At 34.7% G+C, this 19,299-nt stretch overlaps 1 protein-coding gene across 2 annotated transcripts in view; it reads left to right on the forward strand.

Annotated features, from left to right (window-relative positions):
• The window catches only part of LRRK2 (leucine rich repeat kinase 2), a 207,551-nt gene that overhangs the window by 79,456 nt on the left and 108,796 nt on the right, over nt 1-19,299 (forward strand). For both annotated transcript variants that reach the window (XM_027542587.1, XM_027542585.1), the window contains exons 20-26: nt 618-806; nt 5,702-5,820; nt 6,765-6,834; nt 7,521-7,738; nt 11,682-11,932; nt 12,216-12,364; nt 16,798-16,891. In XM_027542587.1, coding sequence (XP_027398388.1) covers nt 618-806; nt 5,702-5,820; nt 6,765-6,834; nt 7,521-7,738; nt 11,682-11,932; nt 12,216-12,364; nt 16,798-16,891 — 1,090 coding nt within the window. The remainder of the gene's footprint in view (nt 1-617; nt 807-5,701; nt 5,821-6,764; nt 6,835-7,520; nt 7,739-11,681; nt 11,933-12,215; nt 12,365-16,797; nt 16,892-19,299) is intronic.

Consider the following 19,299-nt stretch of genomic DNA (forward strand, 5'->3'; position numbering starts at 1 on the left):
TTAGGACACTGACACTCAGGCAGCTTGTACAACTGGCAAGTAACTTGAACACAGGCCTGTCAGGCTTCAAAGTCCAGGCCCCTTCATGAGTCAAGTTAGTTTTATAATGGTTCAGTTTCATCACCTACATGAAAGCTTTGTGTAAATTTTTATGACTTTTAAAAAATTTAAGTTTATTACCTGCTACTTTATACAATGTTATGGTTGTAAAGTCGGAGAAGGCAATGGCACCCCACTCCAGTACTCTTGCCTGGAAAATCCCATGGACGGAGGAGCCTGGTAGGCTACAGTCCATGGGGTCGCTAAGAGTCGGACAAGACTGAGCGACTTCACTTTCACTTTTCACTTTCATGCATTGGAGAAGGAAATGGCAACCCACTCCAGTGTTCTTGCCTGGAGAATCCCAGGGACGGGGGAGCCTGGTGGGCTGTCTATGGGGTCGCACAGAGTCGGACACGACTGAAGCGACTTAGTAGCAGCAGCATAGTTGTAAAGTGACTTGAAAGTAAGAATAAAAATTTCTCTTAAAAGTATGAAACTATATAAGGAACTTTGATATGTTTATATTTGTGTAATTACTGATTTCTAAGTAGTTGTTGATATATCTTTATTTTTAGATATAGGATCCACCCTGGCAAGGATGGTGCTCAGATATCAGATGAAAAGTTCTGTGGAGGAAGAAGCTGGCTCAGGCAGCAATGGGAATTTTTCTGAAGAAATGGTTGATAAATTTGATGAATGGACCTTCGTTCCTGAGTCTTACGTTGACAGTGTGTTTGGTCAAAGTGATGACCTGGATAGTGAAGGTGACTCTTTCAAAACAATTGTTCCCTTTATGCTCTAATATATATATACACACACACACTGGCATGGAACAATGGAAACTGAGACAAAAACCTGATTTACTTCATTTAGAAAAAGTTGAGGAAAACTCTATTCACTACTTAATGCTTACTGTTTCTTAACCATTAGTTGAGGCAATGAAGAAAATATATCTCTGCACTTTTTAAGTGTTATTGTACTCCCCCAAATCAGTGAATGGTGGCTATTGCAGTGAAAACACTGCCTCAGACTTGAATTGGATTTCATATCCCATCACTGCCTAGAACCTTTTGTGGTTTGTGTAAACCTGTTACCCTCATTAAAGGCAGTGTTGCTAACCTTCCAGGATTATTTATAGGAATTTGGAAAAATGTATGTGAAGTGTCTGAGAGAGTGCTTGCGAATAGGAAGTATATTATAACTATTTTTATGTTTATTAGAATTAAAAATAATATTTTAATAACTCATGAGATGAAAAATTGACATGGTGAGCTATTAATGGCAGTGATTAATGCTGACATTTAACATAATGCAGTTTGGTAAAATTGGGGTGAGGTGATTTTTTAAAAATATTATGATTAGTATGATTGAAAACTTTGGGTCATAGAATAAGTGTATCTGAGAAGGTGATAAGTAAGGATTATTCCAAAAATTTCATGTCTCAAGTATTTTTAGAAACTAACTTTATTGAGACATAATTAGCATACAGTAAAATATGCACATTTTAAGTGTATGTTTTCATTTATATATCCATGTACTCATCACCACTGTTAAGTTATGCAACATTTCTGTCATCCGAATAAGTCCCTTTACATGCCTCTTCACAAAAAACCTGCCCCCTACTGCTGGTCTGCTATCTGTCACAGTATACTAAATTAGTATTTTCTCAACTTTCATATAAATGGGATATCTATTTATCTCTGGCTGTTTTCTGAAGTGGTTATACCATGTTATACTCCCATCAGCAATATATGAAAATTCTAGCTTCTCTAAATGTTCATCACACTATAGCATTTAGTATTGTATGTCAGTTTAACTTTAGCCATTTTACTGAGGGTGTAGTCCTAGCACATTTGGGCTTAATTTTCATTTCCCTGGAAACTACTGATATTGAGATTATTTTCATGTTCTTATTGACCATTCATATATTTTCTTTGCAAAGTGTCTGTTCAGATCATTGTTAATTTTTTATTGTGTTATTGTCTTATTATGTTATTATAAGAGTTCTTTATATATTCTTAACAGAAGTCCTTTGACAGATATATGAATATTTTCTATCAGTTATAGCTTGTCTTTTTTATTTTATTGATATTTTTCAAAGAGCAAAATTGTTAAATTTTAAAAAGTGTAGTGTTTCAGTTTTTTCTTTTTTGATTTGTGTTGTTTTTATATCATTTAAGATATCTTTTCCTATCTCAAATGTGTGAATATTTTCTCCTGTGTTTTCTTATAGAAGTATGAAAATCTTAGCTTTTACCTTTAGGTCTATAATCCATTTTAAGTTAATTTTGGTATATAGTATTAGTGAAGAATTGACGTTTACTTTTTTCCATATAGATATTCAGTTGTTTTAACATAATTTGTTGAATATACTTTATTTCCTTGTTGAGTTAGTGGCATGTTTGTCTAATTTAATTGACCATATAGATGTTGTTCTATTTTTGCATTCTTTATGCTGTGCAATTGATTTAGATCATTATTCAAAGCCATACTCTCTTGACTACTTTAGCTTAATAGGAGGTCTTGAAATCTGGTAGTATAAGTTCTCTGGTGGTATTCTTTTTGAAAATTGTTCTTATTATACTAGTTTTTTTGCATTTCCATATATTACATTTTGAATCAATTAATTTTATGCTGGGATTTTTATTAGAATTAAATCTACATTTAATATAAAATTAATGTATAAATACTATATTATTGTTATATAATACAGAATTAGCATCAATAAAAATTGCTTTAGATTAAATCTATAAATAAACGAGAGAACTGATATTTTAATGAGCCTTCTGAGATATAAATGTAGTATTTATTTCTGTTTATTTGTATTTAAATTTCTCCCTCCAGTGTTTTGTATTACATGTTTTTTGATGCTATTGTAAATAGTATTGTTTTTAAATTCATTTCCAATAATTCATTCACTGCTGGTTTACAGAAATGTGGTTGATTTCTTCATACATTAATGTATTATATGGCCTTGCAAAACTCATGAGTTCTAACAGCTTTTTGTTGACTGCATAGATTTTTTTCTATGTTCACAATAATGACATTTGCTAAAAAAGATTTATTTCTTCCATTCTAATCTGTCTTTTAAAATGTTTCCATGTCCTCTTGCACTGGCTAGCATCTTTAGTATTATGTTGAATAGAAGTGGTAAGAGTAGGCATTGTTCCCTGGTTTCCAAACTTAGAGGGAAGGCATTCAGTGTCTCATTATTAAGTATGATGTTATCATTTTGGTTTTTTTTTTTTTTTTTTTAAATAGATACTCTTCATCAAGTTGAGGAAAATTTCTAGTAATAATTTGCTGAGACTTTTTATCATAATGGGTGCTGGAAAATGCTTTTCTACATCTGTTGCAATGGGCATATTTTCTCCCTGTATTCTGTTATTTAGTTTATTACCATGATTTTCTCATGTTAAAACAAATGTGTTTTTCTGGGATACATCTCACTTGGTTATGGTGTATTTTTCTTTTAAAATATTATTTGATTTTCTAAAATTTCATTAAGGATATAGCGTCTGTGAAAGATATTGGTCTGTAGTTTTGTTTCCTTGTAACTATGAGAGTAATGCTAGCTTCTTGAAATGAATTGAAAATTGCTCCTGACTCCACTGTTTTCTGAAAGGTTTTTTATAGGAGAGGTCTAATTTTTGAATGTTTAGTAGAATTCATTAGTAAAGCCTTGTATGTTAGGAATATATTTTTGGTGCGGAGGGGGAATATTTTTAATTATAAAAGTAATCAATTTATGGTTCTTTTGATTTTCTATTATTTCTTTTGTCAGTTTTTATAATTTGAAACTTTCAAGAAATCTGTCCTCTTTATATGTTATCAGTTTGTTTAATGATATTTATAATAATTCTCTTCTTATCCTGTTAATGCTTATATGATCATTACTGATATCTGATCTTTAATTCTTGACATTGATAGTTTTTGTCTTTCTTTTTTTCCCTTTTTCAGTCTCACTTAAGATTTATCAATTTTATTGATCTTTTTCAAAGAATCAGGTTTTTGCTTCATTTTCCTTTCTGTCCATGAGTCTGCCCTGGAACTCTCATCTAAATTAATCTCCATGAACACTGATCTCCATTTTCTCATCTCAGGAAAGCTACTGGGCTTTGTTTAAATTCCTTTTCACTTCCTATAGCCCTTAAATTGCCTACAGGCAGGAAGCTAGGGTGCCTGAAAGGTTCACATAATTTGTTTTCATTCTTTCAGGGATTACACAGTCCTCCACTGTCTGCAGCCCAGTATCTGTGTGTGTGTGTGTGGTCAGTCACTCAGTTGTATCCGACTCTGTGACCCTATGGACTGTAGCCCACCAGGCTCCTCTGTCTGTGGAATTTTCCAGACAAGAATACTGGAATGGGTTGCCATTTCCTACTCCAGGGGACTGAACCCGTGTCTTTTGCATCTCCTGCATTGGCAGGCACCACCTGGGGAGCCCAGAGGAAGTTTGGTCAAGGAACCATAGGCATCCAGCTGATTCTAGAACACTTCTAAGTTAGCCTGTTGTTTAGTAGCTAAGTTGTGTCTCGTTCTTTTGTGACCCCATGGACTGTAGCCCACCAGGCTCCTTTGTCCATGGGATTTCCTTGGCAATAATACTGAAGTAGGTTGCCATTCCCTTCTTCAGGGGATCTTCCCAATCCAGGGATCAAACCCACGTCTCCTGCTTTGGCAGGCAGATTCTTTACCACTGAGCTACTGGGAAGCCCATGTCTGAAACCAATTATTTTTTAAAAATTGCCCAACTTTCTAGTTATTTGTTGTGGGGAAGTTAAGTTCAGTGTTTGTTATATCATCAGGGCTGAAAGAAGAATTCTCTTTAAGTGTTTTTAAATAAAGGATAATATCGGAAATGCAACTGCAAAAATGACTTGATTTTTGGTTAGGTAAATTTTACAATTTGTTTTGACACAGTTTTTATGCTTCAAAGATAAAGAGTGATAGAATTTAAAATAGCGTGGTTCTCAAAAGTGGCTCTACATTATTTATCCTTAAAATATAACTTGCTAGCATTGATCCTTATTTTCTTGAAAGTCCATAATTTTAAAAGCAATTCTCACCTCACTCTCAAAACAATACTACCAGCTAAACTCATTGTATTTATTTAATGCCATTTCATAAATTAAACTACACAATATGTAATTAAATAAAAATGTACATAAACTTGCTGAGTGTTAAAGTGTGATTCCAATATTTAAAACAAGATTTGAAAATTTTGTAAGAAAAATTCAGAGAAACAGAAAAGAATAACACTGATCAGATTTATGTATAAACTTTCTCTGCTTCCAGGTATTAATTTTAGCACTTGTAACTATACTACTTTTTTTTTCTTGGCTTTTTCCTGCCATACTGTGAGCTCACTTAAGGATTAAGTGGATTACTTTTCCTGTTTATCTTTTTCCTGCACTTACTCAGCTTCTAGTCTTGTGACAGCCATTCAAAAAATAGTTGTGGATGAAAAAAATGTTGAATTTGAAAATGAAAAGCCAGCATAGTTCATTTTTTCTACTTTAAAGATGTTACAAAAGGAATTGGGTAAATTCCATTCATGAAAATGTGCTTAAAAATGTTTTGTGGTTGAACTATAATGCTAAAATCTTATGATTAGGTCAGCATTTTTACTTGCCTTTATGTTATTATTTAAAAATAGGAAGTGAAGGCTCATTTCTTGTGAAAACAAAATCAAATTCAATTAGCGTAGGAGAATTTTACCAAGATCCTGCCTTGCAGCGTTGCTCACCAAATTTGCAAAGACATTCCAGTTCATTGGTAAGTTATATTGTACAAACTGTAGTTAAATATTGTATATCTTGTTTGACATTCTTTTAATAACTGAAATTGTGTGTCAAAGCTAGATACAGAAATTCCCTAATGTGTGAAAGTGCTCTCTCTCTGTATGTATATGAAAGTGAAAGTTGCTCAGTCGTGTCCAATTCTTTGCGATCCCATGGACTATACAGTCCATGGAATTCTCCAGGCCAGAATACTGGATTGGGTAGCCTTTCTCTTTTCCAGGGGATCTTCCCAACCCAGGTATTGAACCCAGGTCTCTCTCATATTGCAGGCAGATTCTTTACCAGCTGAGCCACTACATACATACATACATATATATATATACATATATATGTATATATATATATACACACACACACACACACACACACACACGTACACATGCACACATGCGTGTGTGTCTGCGTACATGCGTGCATATGCTATTTTGAATTTATGTTTGTAGACTTTTGAGCATGTCTGGGGCATATATGTGCTCTGTGCACTTTGAAATAGTTATATTCTTTTTTCTTTGTAGAGCACCATGTCTGTGGAGCACAGGCTAGGTCTGTGTCGTATGGTGTGGCTTAGTTGCATGAATACTTTAGCTATTAATAATAATCTTACAGTGGTAGTGGCTTAGTTGCTAAATTGTGTTCGAGTCTTGCACCCCTATGGACTGTAACCTGCCTGGCTCCACTGTCCATGAGATTTCCCAGGCAAGAATATTAGAGTGGGTTTCCATTCCTTTCTCCAAGGGATCTTCCCGACCCAGGGATTGAACCAGGGTCTCCTGCATTGCAGGAGGATTCTTTACCAACTGAGCCACAAGGGAAGCCCAGTAATCTTCTAGTGACTCCTAAAGAAATCAGCTAGGAAAATGTTCTCTTTGCTCTAAACAGTGATGGTAATTTTATTATAAATGTTTATTTGTTTAATAGGGACCCATTTTTGATCATGAAGATTTAATAAGGAGAAAAAGAAAAATATTTTCATCAGATGATTCACTCAGTAAGTAGTTGAAAGTAATCATAGGTAAATAGATATTTTGAGCAGAATATACCACTTTGTGAATTTCCTCTGATTATTCAAATTTTCTTGGTACCAATTTCATCATACATAACCTTCAAATTTTATTTACCTGGTGATTCTCTGGAAATCATTCTACAGAAAAATGAAAGTGACAATGAAGTCGCTCAGTTGTGTCCGACTCTTTGTGACCCCATGAACTGTAGCCTACCAGGCTCCACTGTCTATGGGATTTTCCAGGCAAGAATACTAGAGTGGGTTGCCATTTCCTTCTCCAGGAGATCTTCCCAACCCAGGAATTGAACCTGGGTCTCCCGCATTGTAGGCAGATGCTTCACCATCTGAGCCACCAGGGAACACAACTATAAATTTAAAATTTAAGCTTTTATGATGTTATGTCAGACACTTTTTATCCTTGCTGCTGTTTTCCTAAAGTGTAAATAATACCCTCCAGCAGTGCCACTCTTAATGTTCTTCTCTAGGTCTGTTGTTTTTATACTACTTAAACTACCTGATTTAATATTTATTATTTACTTTCATGTCTGACATTGGAATAAAAGTTTCATTTTGGAATAGAGAACCAGTGACAATGGTAGATGATCAATAAGCATTTGCTGAGTAAAGTTAAATGACTTGTTTATATCTCCATTGTTTGTTTTTGACAAAAGGAGCATCAAAATTCCAGTCCCATATGAAGCATTCAGAGAGCATGTCTTCCCTGCCTTCTGAGAGAGAATATATTACATCATTAGACCTTTCAGCAAATGAACTAAAAGATGTTGATGCCCTGAGCCAGAACTCCTGTATAAGTGGTCATTTGGAGCATCTTGAAAAGCTGGAGCTTCACCAGAATGCACTCACAAGTTTTCCACAACAACTATGTGAAGTAAATTTAATTTATCCTTATCATTCTCAGGATATTTCAAGAGCATCTACTTTTGTATCTAAGTTGTATGCTTAAATCTTTAAAAAGAAGGTTCTACTTTTGTGTCATTGGACGGTAATTCCTCCATTGTTCTGGTTGTCACACAAGTATCTTAGTTTATGTGATCTTTCTGATGCATCTTTGGGGGTAGACAGTGGAAATGGAAATCTGATTTAAAAGGAATTCTAGGTTCTGTCCTGATGATTCATGGTATGTATTAAAGTCTGGCAAGGTTGCATGTTGATTATGCTTCAATTATTTAATTCTAGTAAGACAACTTAAACTGTTTAAATTCAATTAGATCTGGTATGATGGTCCTGACTTTCTTCAGCTACCAACTGTATGACAATAAGAACATATCACTTCGACTGCTCTAGGCCCTCATTTTCTTGTCTGCAAAACAAAGAGGCTCAACTAAACTACCCACAAGGCATTAATCAAGTCTTAAAATTATATGCTCCTTAAAAATTGATTTTTATGCTCAAAATTCCTATTTTATAGCAATTAAATTTTAAAGTAATCTGCCGATAGGGTAGTCCTCTGACTACTTACTTTGTTCATCATTTTTATGTACTATAGATTAGAATTCAAAGATATGCTTACAAATTAAAATGATCATACTGCCTTTTAAATTATTAAATGAATTCTTAGGTTGAACTGCAAAGTTTGATAAAGAATTATATGTTTTAAAAAAACTAATTTTGTTGCAAATACATTTTCCCTTTTTCTAACTTATAAAATTTACCATAATTTTGACACTTTAAAAGCAGAATTGTATGATTTTTAAATATATTTAAGTGAAATCTTTCCCTTAAAGTTTGTGTATCTTAAGAGAGAGAAGAAAGAAAGGTGATCCCTACCCCTACCATGATGTCTAAAATATGGTCCCTCTCTATCCTCCTTTTACCTGACTAAATCTTCCAAGTTACAGGGGCCCATGTTAGATTCAATCTCCAGGCTAGGTTGGATTTCCATGGCACCCAGTCTTTTTCCTCCAATGCTCACACTATAAATTTGAATCTAAAGTATATTATCCTCACTAAATTATAAACTCCTTGAGAACAGAAAATGTTTCAGCCTGTTCATGTCTACCCTTGGTGCCTGGTAAGTATAGTAGAGGCTGTATAGATGATTACTGAAAGTAATTTGTGAAGACACTAATGACTGTCACTTAGCTGACTGTCAATAAATGTTTACTAAAGAGTAAGTAAAGGAATCTAGAGTTTAGCCCAGCTAAAACAAAGAAAATATGAAGAGAACATGGCATTATATATTTATATATAAATATATCATATAAATAATTATAAATGTTATTTACATATTATAAATAATATTTATATTATACATTAGGACATTCAAAGATTCTGTAGTCAGCAAAACAAGACCTGGAGCTGACTGTAGCTCAGATCATGAACTCCATATTGCAGAATTCAAACTTAAATTGAAGAAAGTAGGGAAAACCACTAGGCCATTCAGGTATGACCTAAATCAAATTCCTTACGATTATACAGTGGAAGTGACAGACAGATTCAAGGGATTAGATCTGATAGACAGAATGCCTGAAGAAATATTGATGGAGGTTCATAACATTGTATGAACCAAAGCCATCCCCAAGAAGAAATGCAAAAAGGCAAAAGCGTTGTCTGAGGAGGCCTTACAAATAACTGAGAAAAGAAGAGAAGCAAAAAGCAAAGGAGAAAACAAAAGATATACCCATCTGAATGCAGAGTTCCAAAGAATGGCAAGGAGAGATAAGAAAGCCTTCCTCAATGAACAATGCAAAGAAATAGAGGAAAACAATAGAATGGGAAAGACTAGAGATCTCTTCAAGAAAATTAGAGATACCAAGGGAACAATCATGCAAAGCTGGGCTCAATAAAGGACAGAAATGGTAGGGACCTAACAGAAGCAGAAGATATTAAGAAGAGGTGGCAGGAATACACAGAAGAACTATACAAAAAAGATCTTAATGACCTGGACAAGCATGATGGTGTGATCATTCACCTAGAGCCAAACATGCTGGAGTGTGAAGTCAAATGGGCCTTAGGAAGAATCACTACAAACAAAGCTACTGAAGGTGATAGAATTCCAGCTGAAGCTATTTCAAATCCTAAAAGATGATGCTGTTAAAGTGCTGCACTCAATATGCCCTCAAATTTGGAAAACTCAGCAGTGGCCACAGGACTGGAAAAGGTGTTTTCATTCCAATCCCAAAGCAGGACAATACCAAAGAATGTTCAAATTACCACACAATTACACTCATTGCACATGCTAGAAAGGTCATACTCAAAATTCTCCAAGCTAGGCTTCAACAGAATATGAACCAAGAACTTTACAGATATACAAACTGGATTTAGAAAAGGCAGAGGAACCAGAGATCAAATTGCCAACATCTGTTGGATCATAGAAAAGCAAGAGAATTCCAGGAAAACATCTACTTCTGCTTCATTGGCTACACTAAAACCTTTGACTGTGTAAATCAGAGCAAACTGGAAAATTAACTTGAAAGAAGAGGTTATAAAATAAAACATGTATTATTACATGACTACTCTATGGTTAACTCTTATTTATATTAAAATGTATTTTTATAATATAAATTTATATATTTATGTATATAAATTATATACTTATAAGTATATAATTACATACTTATATATAATATTATGACCTCTTCTGTCCTTGGGATTCTCCAAGTGAGATTACTGGAGGTGGTGCCATGCCCTCCTCCGGGGAATCTTCCTAACGCAGGGATTGAACCCATGTCTGTTATGTCTGCCGCATTGGCAGCAGGTTCTTTACCATTAGTGCCACCTAGGAAATACATAATATAAACATATAATATTTGTATCACATAAATATATATGATATAAATATATAATTATAAACATCATTTATATATAATCAAATAATGTTTATATTTATATAACATTTCACACATTATATATTATATGCTATATAATTTATGATTATAATATGTATTGTATAAATTATAAAATATATATTTATAATCATTAATTATATATAATATATAAAATAACATGTTTTATATTATATATTATCATTTTATAATTATAAGATAGTATTATATAATTGTATATACAGCATGTAATATATATATCATTATATATACTATAAATATGTTATATAATATATATTGTATATAACATGTAACTTGTTATATATTTAAAATTCATATATTATGCATAGTTTGTAAAATAATTGTCTATAGCACAAATTTATAAGATTTATATATAATTTATAATATATTTATGATGCCTAAATATATAATTAATATATAAGGATATAATAAATGATAGAGTATAGACATTAGAAATATAACAAATATATAATTATTAGTAATATAATAACTATATAATATATTAAAAATAGAAAATAGACTTTTAAAACAAAATATTTCATTTGAAAGAGGGGTTTGTGAAATAACACATGTACTATATACATGACTACTTTATGGTTATATCTTACTTATATTAAAATGTTAAGCAATATGTAAAAGCTAGAGAAAAATATATTCCCAGGATTATGTTGTACTGCTTATTCATTAAGTCATTTGTTCAAGTATTTGTTGGAGCCTATTATTATTCTTCCATTTTACTCATTGCAAGAATACTTTACCACAAAAGCTGAATTAAACTCTAAACCTTATTTTGTGAGCCTGCTTTTGACTGTCCACCTATTAATATTTTTCCTGTCTTTACCCATCTTATAGCAGAGCAGATAGGACTAGTGAGTATACTGAAGTTATCTTGTCGATTGTATTTTCAATTTTTTTGAAAAAGTCTTAATGGTTGTAGTTACCAGAGGTATGGAAGACAGAAATATTAGCTAGATTTTAAGTTTTTCAGATGGTTCATTTAAAAATTTAACAATGTTGTCTTTTCAGACTCTGAAATGTTTAACACATTTGGATCTGCATAGTAATAAATTTACATCGCTTCCCACTTACTTGTTGAAAATGAATTGTATTGCTAACCTTGATGTCTCTCGAAATGACATTGGACCCTCGGTAGTTTTGGACCCTGCTGTGAAGTGCCCGACCTTGAAACAGTTTAACTTGTCGTATAATCAGATATCTTCTCTTCCTGCGAACCTTGGTGATGTGGTAGAGAAATTGGAACAGCTCATTTTAGAAGGGTAAGCATGGAGTTCATTGAAGACAAAAGGGTTGCCTCACACTGAAGTTTCATAAGGTTGACACACGGTGACATTGTTTCCATAGTAATGAGTTTTACATGGTAAAGTGATAAACAACTGAGACAATTCATAATATAGCTTCTATCAGTTGACTTAAATTTTTACAATTAATTTAAAAGTTAATAAATGTGCTTTGATGCTATTTTTTGAAGCTGGTTGACTGTTTTTCTTCAAAGCCTGTGAATTTATGTAATTTAATCCTCACTTTGTCTCTTATGACTAGAAATAAAATATCAGAAATATGTTCCCCTTTGAGCCTGAAGGAACTGAAGATTTTAAACCTTAGTAAAAACCACATTTCATCTTTATCAGAGGACTTCCTTGAGACTTGTCCTAAAGTGGAGATTTTAAGTGCCAAAATGAATTTTCTTGGTAAGTGCTTTTTATGAGATTTCTCTTTTCAGTTATTTTGAGTGTTATATGGGTCAAATGGAACAAATAAAAGTAATCACATGAGCCTCGTATGAGCATTTTAGATGGGGATTTAAAGGTGGTGTTTCAGTTAAATATTATGCTAGAGTTTGAAATATAAAGTTTGCAGGTTGGTGATAAAAAGAAATGAGCTGTCAAGCCGTGAAATGTGGAGGGAACTTAAATGCATATTGCTAAGTTAAGGAAGCCAATCTGAAAAGATGACACACTGTATAATTTTAACTGTATGACATTTGGGGAAAGGCAAAGCTAGCAACCAGAAATTTCCAGGACCTTGGAGTGAGGGAGAGAGTGTTGGCTGTCCATAGAATTCTCCAGGCAAGAATACTGGAGTGGGTAGCTGTTCCCTTCTCCAGGGGCTCCTCCCAACCCAGGGATTGAACCCAGGTCTCCTGCTTTGTGGGTAGATTCTTTACCATCTGAGCCACCAGGGAAACCCAAGTTACTTGAGTGGATGGGCTGTCCCTTCTTCAGGGGAATCTTTCCAACCCAGGAATTGAACCAGAGTCTCCTTGCCTGGAAAAATCCCATGGATGGAGGAGCCTGGTAGGCTGCAGTCCATGGGGTCGCTAAGAGTCAGACACGACTGAGTGACTTCACTTTCACTTTTCACTTTCATGCATTGGAGAAGGAAATGGCAACCCACTCCAGTATTCTTGCCTGGAGAATCCCAGGGACGGGGGAGCCTGGTGGGCTGCCGTCTCTGGGGTCGCACAGAGTCGGACATGACTGAAGCAACTTAGCAGCAGTAGCAGCAGCAGCTCCTACATTGCGGGTGGATTCTTTACCAGCTCAGCTACCAGGGAAGCCCTGTCAAAGAGTAAACTCTATTGGAAACGAAGAGTGAACTCTGTTGTAAACTGTGGACTTTACTTAATAATATTGGCCCATCAGTTATAACAAATATACCAAACTATTCTACTTTAGGGCTTCCCTGGTGGCTCAGATGGTAAAGAATCTGCCTGCAATGTGGGAGACCTGGGCTCAGTCCCTGGGTTTGGGAAGATTCCCTGGAGGAGGGCATGGCAACCCACTGTAGTATTCCTGCCTGGAGAAACCCCATGGGCAGAGGATCCTGGTGGGCTACAGTTCATGGGGTTGCAAAGAGTTGGACACGACTGAGCAACTAAGAACAGCACATTCTATTCTAGGTGTTCATAATGGGGAAAAGATGTATGTGTGTGGGCTGCTGGTGGTGAGGGGAAATGGTAAATATGGGAGAACTTTGTATTTTCCTCTCAATTTTTCTGTAAACCTAAAGCTGCTCTAAAAATTAGTCTAGTTTTTAAATTCTAAAATATTAAAAATTATATTATGCTATTTAACATGCTGTTGTTGTCATAGGCTAAAATGTCAATATCTAATGAAAAGTGTTAGTCGCTCAGTTGTGTCCAACTCTTTGTGACCTCATGGACTGTAGCCTGCCGGGCTCCTCTGTCCAAGGGATTCTCTAGGCAAAAATACTGGAGTGGGTTGGCATTCCCTCCTCAACCCAGGGGGATCTTCCCAACCTAGGGATTGAACCTGGGTCTCCTGCACTGCAAGCAGATTCTTTCCCACTGAGCCACCAGGGAAGCCGAAGACTGCAGTATCTTGGAGTACAAGTAGTCATTAATCTGTGGTTCTGTGGTTATACTAAAATTTCAATATGGCTGCCTGAGATGGTTGAAGCAGAAATACTGGATTTCCTACTGAAATTTGTTCAGCAGTTTTCTGGAGTATATGTGCTATTATTATTTTTCAGGAATCAAATTAATCATTTAGAAGTTTTCAAATTAGTTAGCTTAATGTATATTCATTGAGCTCTTGCTCTGTTCAAAGTATTATAATCACGGACTATGTGATTGCCACTTTTGTTAAAAATCCTGGAGTACTCTGTGTTCTCTTAGCATGTGAGACAGCCAAGATTTATGTTCACTTTAGCCTGTCTGCAAATTCTAATATTGAGGAACAAAATACTTCTATGGTAATAAATGGGAACTTTCCCCCTATTTTAGCTTCCTTAATGGAGGCCATACATACATACCTTGCCACCCACATGCCTATTCTATACCTGACTTGGTAAAATAATTTTTAATTCTATTAAATAGAAGAATATAGTTTGACTACTTACTTTAAAATATTTTATTTTTATACATTTTTGAGAAACTACTAACAATGAAATCCATATTAATTTACATAAAATTACTTTCCTTCTCTTTCCCTTCCTTTCACCCTCTTGAATATTGACCATGTTCTTACCATGAGCCTGTAACTGGGTATAGAATTATTCACTCACTAATGAGCAAAGCAATTCAGACTCTGTCCTTAAGGAACATGTAGTTAAGTTCAGAAGACAGACAGTAAGTAATGATGGAACAAATGAATGTAATTGTGTATTATGCTAAGTGCTATGATGATAAGTTTCGAGATGCTACGAGGATACCTCAAGGGGATCCGATCTAAATTGTGGAAATACGGAAGTGTCTGTGTTTGTTGCATTTAATTAGATCTAGAAAAAAGAGCATCCGAGGGTCCCTAAAGCTAGCATATGGTCAATATGTCACTCAGCTGAATCTCACAAAAATCCTATAGGGTGGGACAAGTATGATCTCTGTTTGACTAATTGAGGAAATTGAAGTACTGAGATTTTTGTGTGAAATGTTCAGGAACATAGAATTAATTTATTAGTTGTTTCAGGAATCTGCTTTCTTTACACGACACAAATTTAATAGTTGTAGAAATGGCCTTCTATTTGGAAAAACACCCTATGGAGGTGATAACCTCAGTAGAACCCTAACCATTAAAAATTCCTCTGTGAAATGAAGTTTCAGTTCTTTGATTTTATGAGTCTGTCTCATATAGAATGAGAAAGCTCAAGAATCTCTGAACCCAAAGACTCTTAATTCCTAAGTGGGGAATTACTTCTATTATACTAATTTATTTTGCTACAAATACGTTTGGGAAATAGGTAAGGTATAGCATGTAAGTTTCTGCTTCTTAGGAAGACAACTTCTAGTAATGTCCTAGAACATTTTGACCCTTGAAGATTTTCTTGATAAAGGATAACCCATATTATTAACCTTGAAAATGCTAAGAAATAATTTCTCAAACCACTTTCACAGAACCACAGATTTTCAGATCGCTAAACAATTTCAGACTTCATCTGATTTAGGTGTACTTTTACAGATGACAAAACAGGCAGTGTGATTTACTTAGTTTTCAAAATTATGTTCCATAGAATTTTATTCCTTGGAGGTACCTTGTTTTAATACTGTATTTCCCTTTGGAAATTCATAAAATACGTTAAAATGTTGACAGCTTTGGTGTGACTTTCCTGGTGGGTCAGACAATAATCTGCCTGTAATGTGGGAGACCTGGGTGTTGACAGCTTTGAGATATTTCACTTTATTTTGCCTAATGTTTCCCCATTCTCTGAAGATCATATGATCAAAGAATACTTTTATTAAGTAACATCCATAATTATTCAATGGACTTTCCTGGTGGCTCAGATGGTAAAGAATCTGCCTGCAGTGCAGGAGACCTGGGTTCGATTCCTGGGTCAGGAAGATATGCTGGAGAAAGGAATGGCAACCCATTCCAGTATTCTTGCCTGGAAAATGCCATGGACAGAGGAGCCTGGCAGGCTACATTTCATGGGCGTCACAGAGTCAGACACGACTGAGCAACTCTCACTTTCAATTTCATTTTCATAATTATTCCATAGAATATTCTTTATAAGATGGTGTTAAAGAGAATTTTTATATCATGCTGTGGATTAGTAAATTATTCCAAAATGGTTTTTTAAACTTACTTCAGTAATTTGAATTAACATATAATATATATAGGGCTTCCCAGGTGTTGCTAGTGGTAAAGAACCCACCTGCCAATGCAGGAGACATAAGAGACATGGGTTCGATCTCTGGGTTGGGAAGATTCCCTGGAGGAGGGCATGGCAACCCACTCCATTATTTTTGCCTGAAGAATTCCAAGGACACAGGAGCCTAGCCGACTACACTCCATAGGATTGCAAAGAGTAGGATAGGACGAAAGCTACTTAGCACGCTGCACGCATGCATAGTATATGTCACATAATATCACACATACTTTGAAATGAATATTCTAACGATTTTTCCTTTGTGCAGACGTTAGAAGAGTTTATATTTAGACACTTGTAGAGCTTTCAAGTTAGAAGATTCTTATAATTATGGTGTATTATTTTAATATTTTGTGGTAGTATTAACTAATTTTAGAAGTAGAACTTTTTATTGTCAGGGTAAGAATGGAAATTAAATTTCATGTCAGATCACTGATAGCTGTCTTAGTGTGGAATCTGGTAGAAATCTAGTTAAAGTGATTAAAATGTCCATTAACTCACCTTTATTTTCTCTTAGCTACTATGCCTTTTTTGCCTTCTTCTATCACAAGCCTAAAATTATCTCAAAACAGATTCACGTGTGTCCCAGAAGCAATTTTACATCTCCCACAGTAAGTTTATTATTTTAATTTTAAAAACCACATGAGCTGAAACAGAACTTTCAGAAACTTGGTTTTAACTTAGACATATAAATGTAACTGATTTCTAAACCTACTAAGCTTAATGTTTAAAAATCTATGAATGTTTGATTTTTATTAGACAAAAGACCTAAGTTGTTGTTTGGACTTTTAAACTTTTAATTTAATGTGTTGTTGCATAGAAACAATTTAAGAGTAATTAATGGTTACATTATTATAATCAAATGAGATTGTACTGGCTGTCACTTTAACTTTTAAAATTTCACTTGCTTTGGGGGTTATGTTGCTAAGACACTGTTAACTTTGAAATTATATTTCAGTTATGTTTGAATGACATTTTTGGTGAAAATTTCTGTAGTTTCAGGTATTTGGGAATATTTTTAGTTAATTTCATTAAAAATAAAGTTTCCTGTTAACTGCAAATTCAGATATTAAATGGCTTTCAAAGGTGTTGTCATCTTAAATAACTATTCTACTAGTGTTAAATATTATAAGCAAAATCCATAAAGGTACATGTGCATATATATATATATATATATACACATATACAGGCAAATAATCCTTAGTTATGATTTAACAATGGAAGGTGTGAGACAGATATATAGTAGTCAATTTAAAACTAGCATTAAAATGTGTGGAACACTGTTCTAACTGCCTAACAGTGTGTCATATCTTTAATCTTCCTAATAATCCTATGAAATATCAGTACTTCCTGTTATCATCTCTACTTTAAAATGAGAACACTGTTTCATTAAAAGAGGAAGTAACTTGCCCAAAGTCATAGTTCAAACCACCACACTGGTAGTTTGATTTCAGACTCTTAATTCTGACATACAAGCACCTATAGAATATAGATGGTCTTATATTTTAAACATAATGCTTTGCTGAAAATGTGTTTGGAGACCATTTATTTGTAAAAATTGATTAGGAGATTAATGTCATAAGGAAGGTTTCTTCCTAGAGAGCTAGAAATTTACACAGTCCTCTGTGCGTTCCCAAGGCAAACCATTTAATATCATAGTAATCCAAGTCTATGCCCCAACCAGTAATGCTGAAGAAGCTGAAGTTGAAAGGTTCTATGAAGACCTCCAAGACCTTTTAGAACTAACACCCAAAAAAGATGTCCTTTTCATTATAGGGGACTGGAATGCAAAAGTAGGAAGTCAAGAAACAACTGGGATAACAGGCAAATTTGGCCTTGGAATACAGAATGAAGCAGGGCAAAGGCTAATAGAGTTTTGCCAAGAGAACACATTCGTCATAGCAAACACCCTCTTCCAACAACACAAGAGAAGATTCTACATATGGACATTCCCAGATGGTCAACACCGAAATCAGATTGATTATATTCTTTGCAGCCAAAGATGGAGAAGCTCTATACAGTCAGCAAAAACAAGACCGGGAGCTGATTGTGGCTCAGATCGTGAACTCTTTATTGCCAAATTCAGACTTAAATTGAAGAAAGTAGGGAAAACCACTAGAGCATTTGGGTATGACCTAAATCAAATCCTTTATGATTATACAGTGGAAGTGAGAAATAGATTTAAGGGCCTAGAACTGGTAGAGTGCCTGATGAACTATGGGCTGAGGTTCGTGACATTGTCCAGGAGACAGGGATCAAGACATTCCCCTGGGAAACAAAATGCAAAAAAGCAAAATAGCTGTCTGGGGAGGCCTTACAAATAGCTGTGAAAAGAAGAGAAGCGAAAAGCAAAGGAGAAAAGGAGAGATATAAGCATCTGAATGCAGAGTTCCAAAGAATAGCAAGGAGAGATAAGAAAGCCTTCCTCAGCGATCAATGCAAAGAAATAGAGGAAACCAACAGAACGGGAAAGACTAGAGATCTCTTCAAGAAAATCAGAGATACCAACGGAACATTTCATGCAAACGTGGGCTCGATAAAGGACAGAAATGGTATGGACCTAACAGAAGCAGAAGATATTAAGAAGAGATGGCAAGAATACACAGAAGAACTGTACAAAAAATTATCTTCACGACCAAGATAATCATGATGGTGTGATCACTCACCTAGAGCCAGACATCCTGGAATGTGAAGTCAAGTGGGCCATAGAAAGCATTACTATGAACAAAGCTAGTGGAGGTGACGGAATTCCAGTTGAGCTATTTCAAATCCTGAAAGATGATGCCGTAAAAGTGCTGCACTCAACATGCCAGCAAATTTGAAAAACTCAGCAGTGGCCACAGGACTGGAAAAGGCCATTTTTCATTCCAATCCCAAAGAAAGGCAATGCCAAAGAATGCGCTAACTACCGCACAGTTGCACTCATCTCCCACGCTAGTAAAGTAATGCTCAAAATTCTCTAAGCCAGGCTTCATCAATACGTGAACTGTGAAATTCCAGATGTTCAAGCTGGTATTAG

The sequence above is a fragment of the Bos indicus x Bos taurus genome, chromosome 5 (genome assembly GCF_003369695.1).
Source record: "Bos indicus x Bos taurus breed Angus x Brahman F1 hybrid chromosome 5, Bos_hybrid_MaternalHap_v2.0, whole genome shotgun sequence".
In the NCBI taxonomy this organism is placed as follows: domain Eukaryota; kingdom Metazoa; phylum Chordata; class Mammalia; order Artiodactyla; family Bovidae; genus Bos; species Bos indicus x Bos taurus.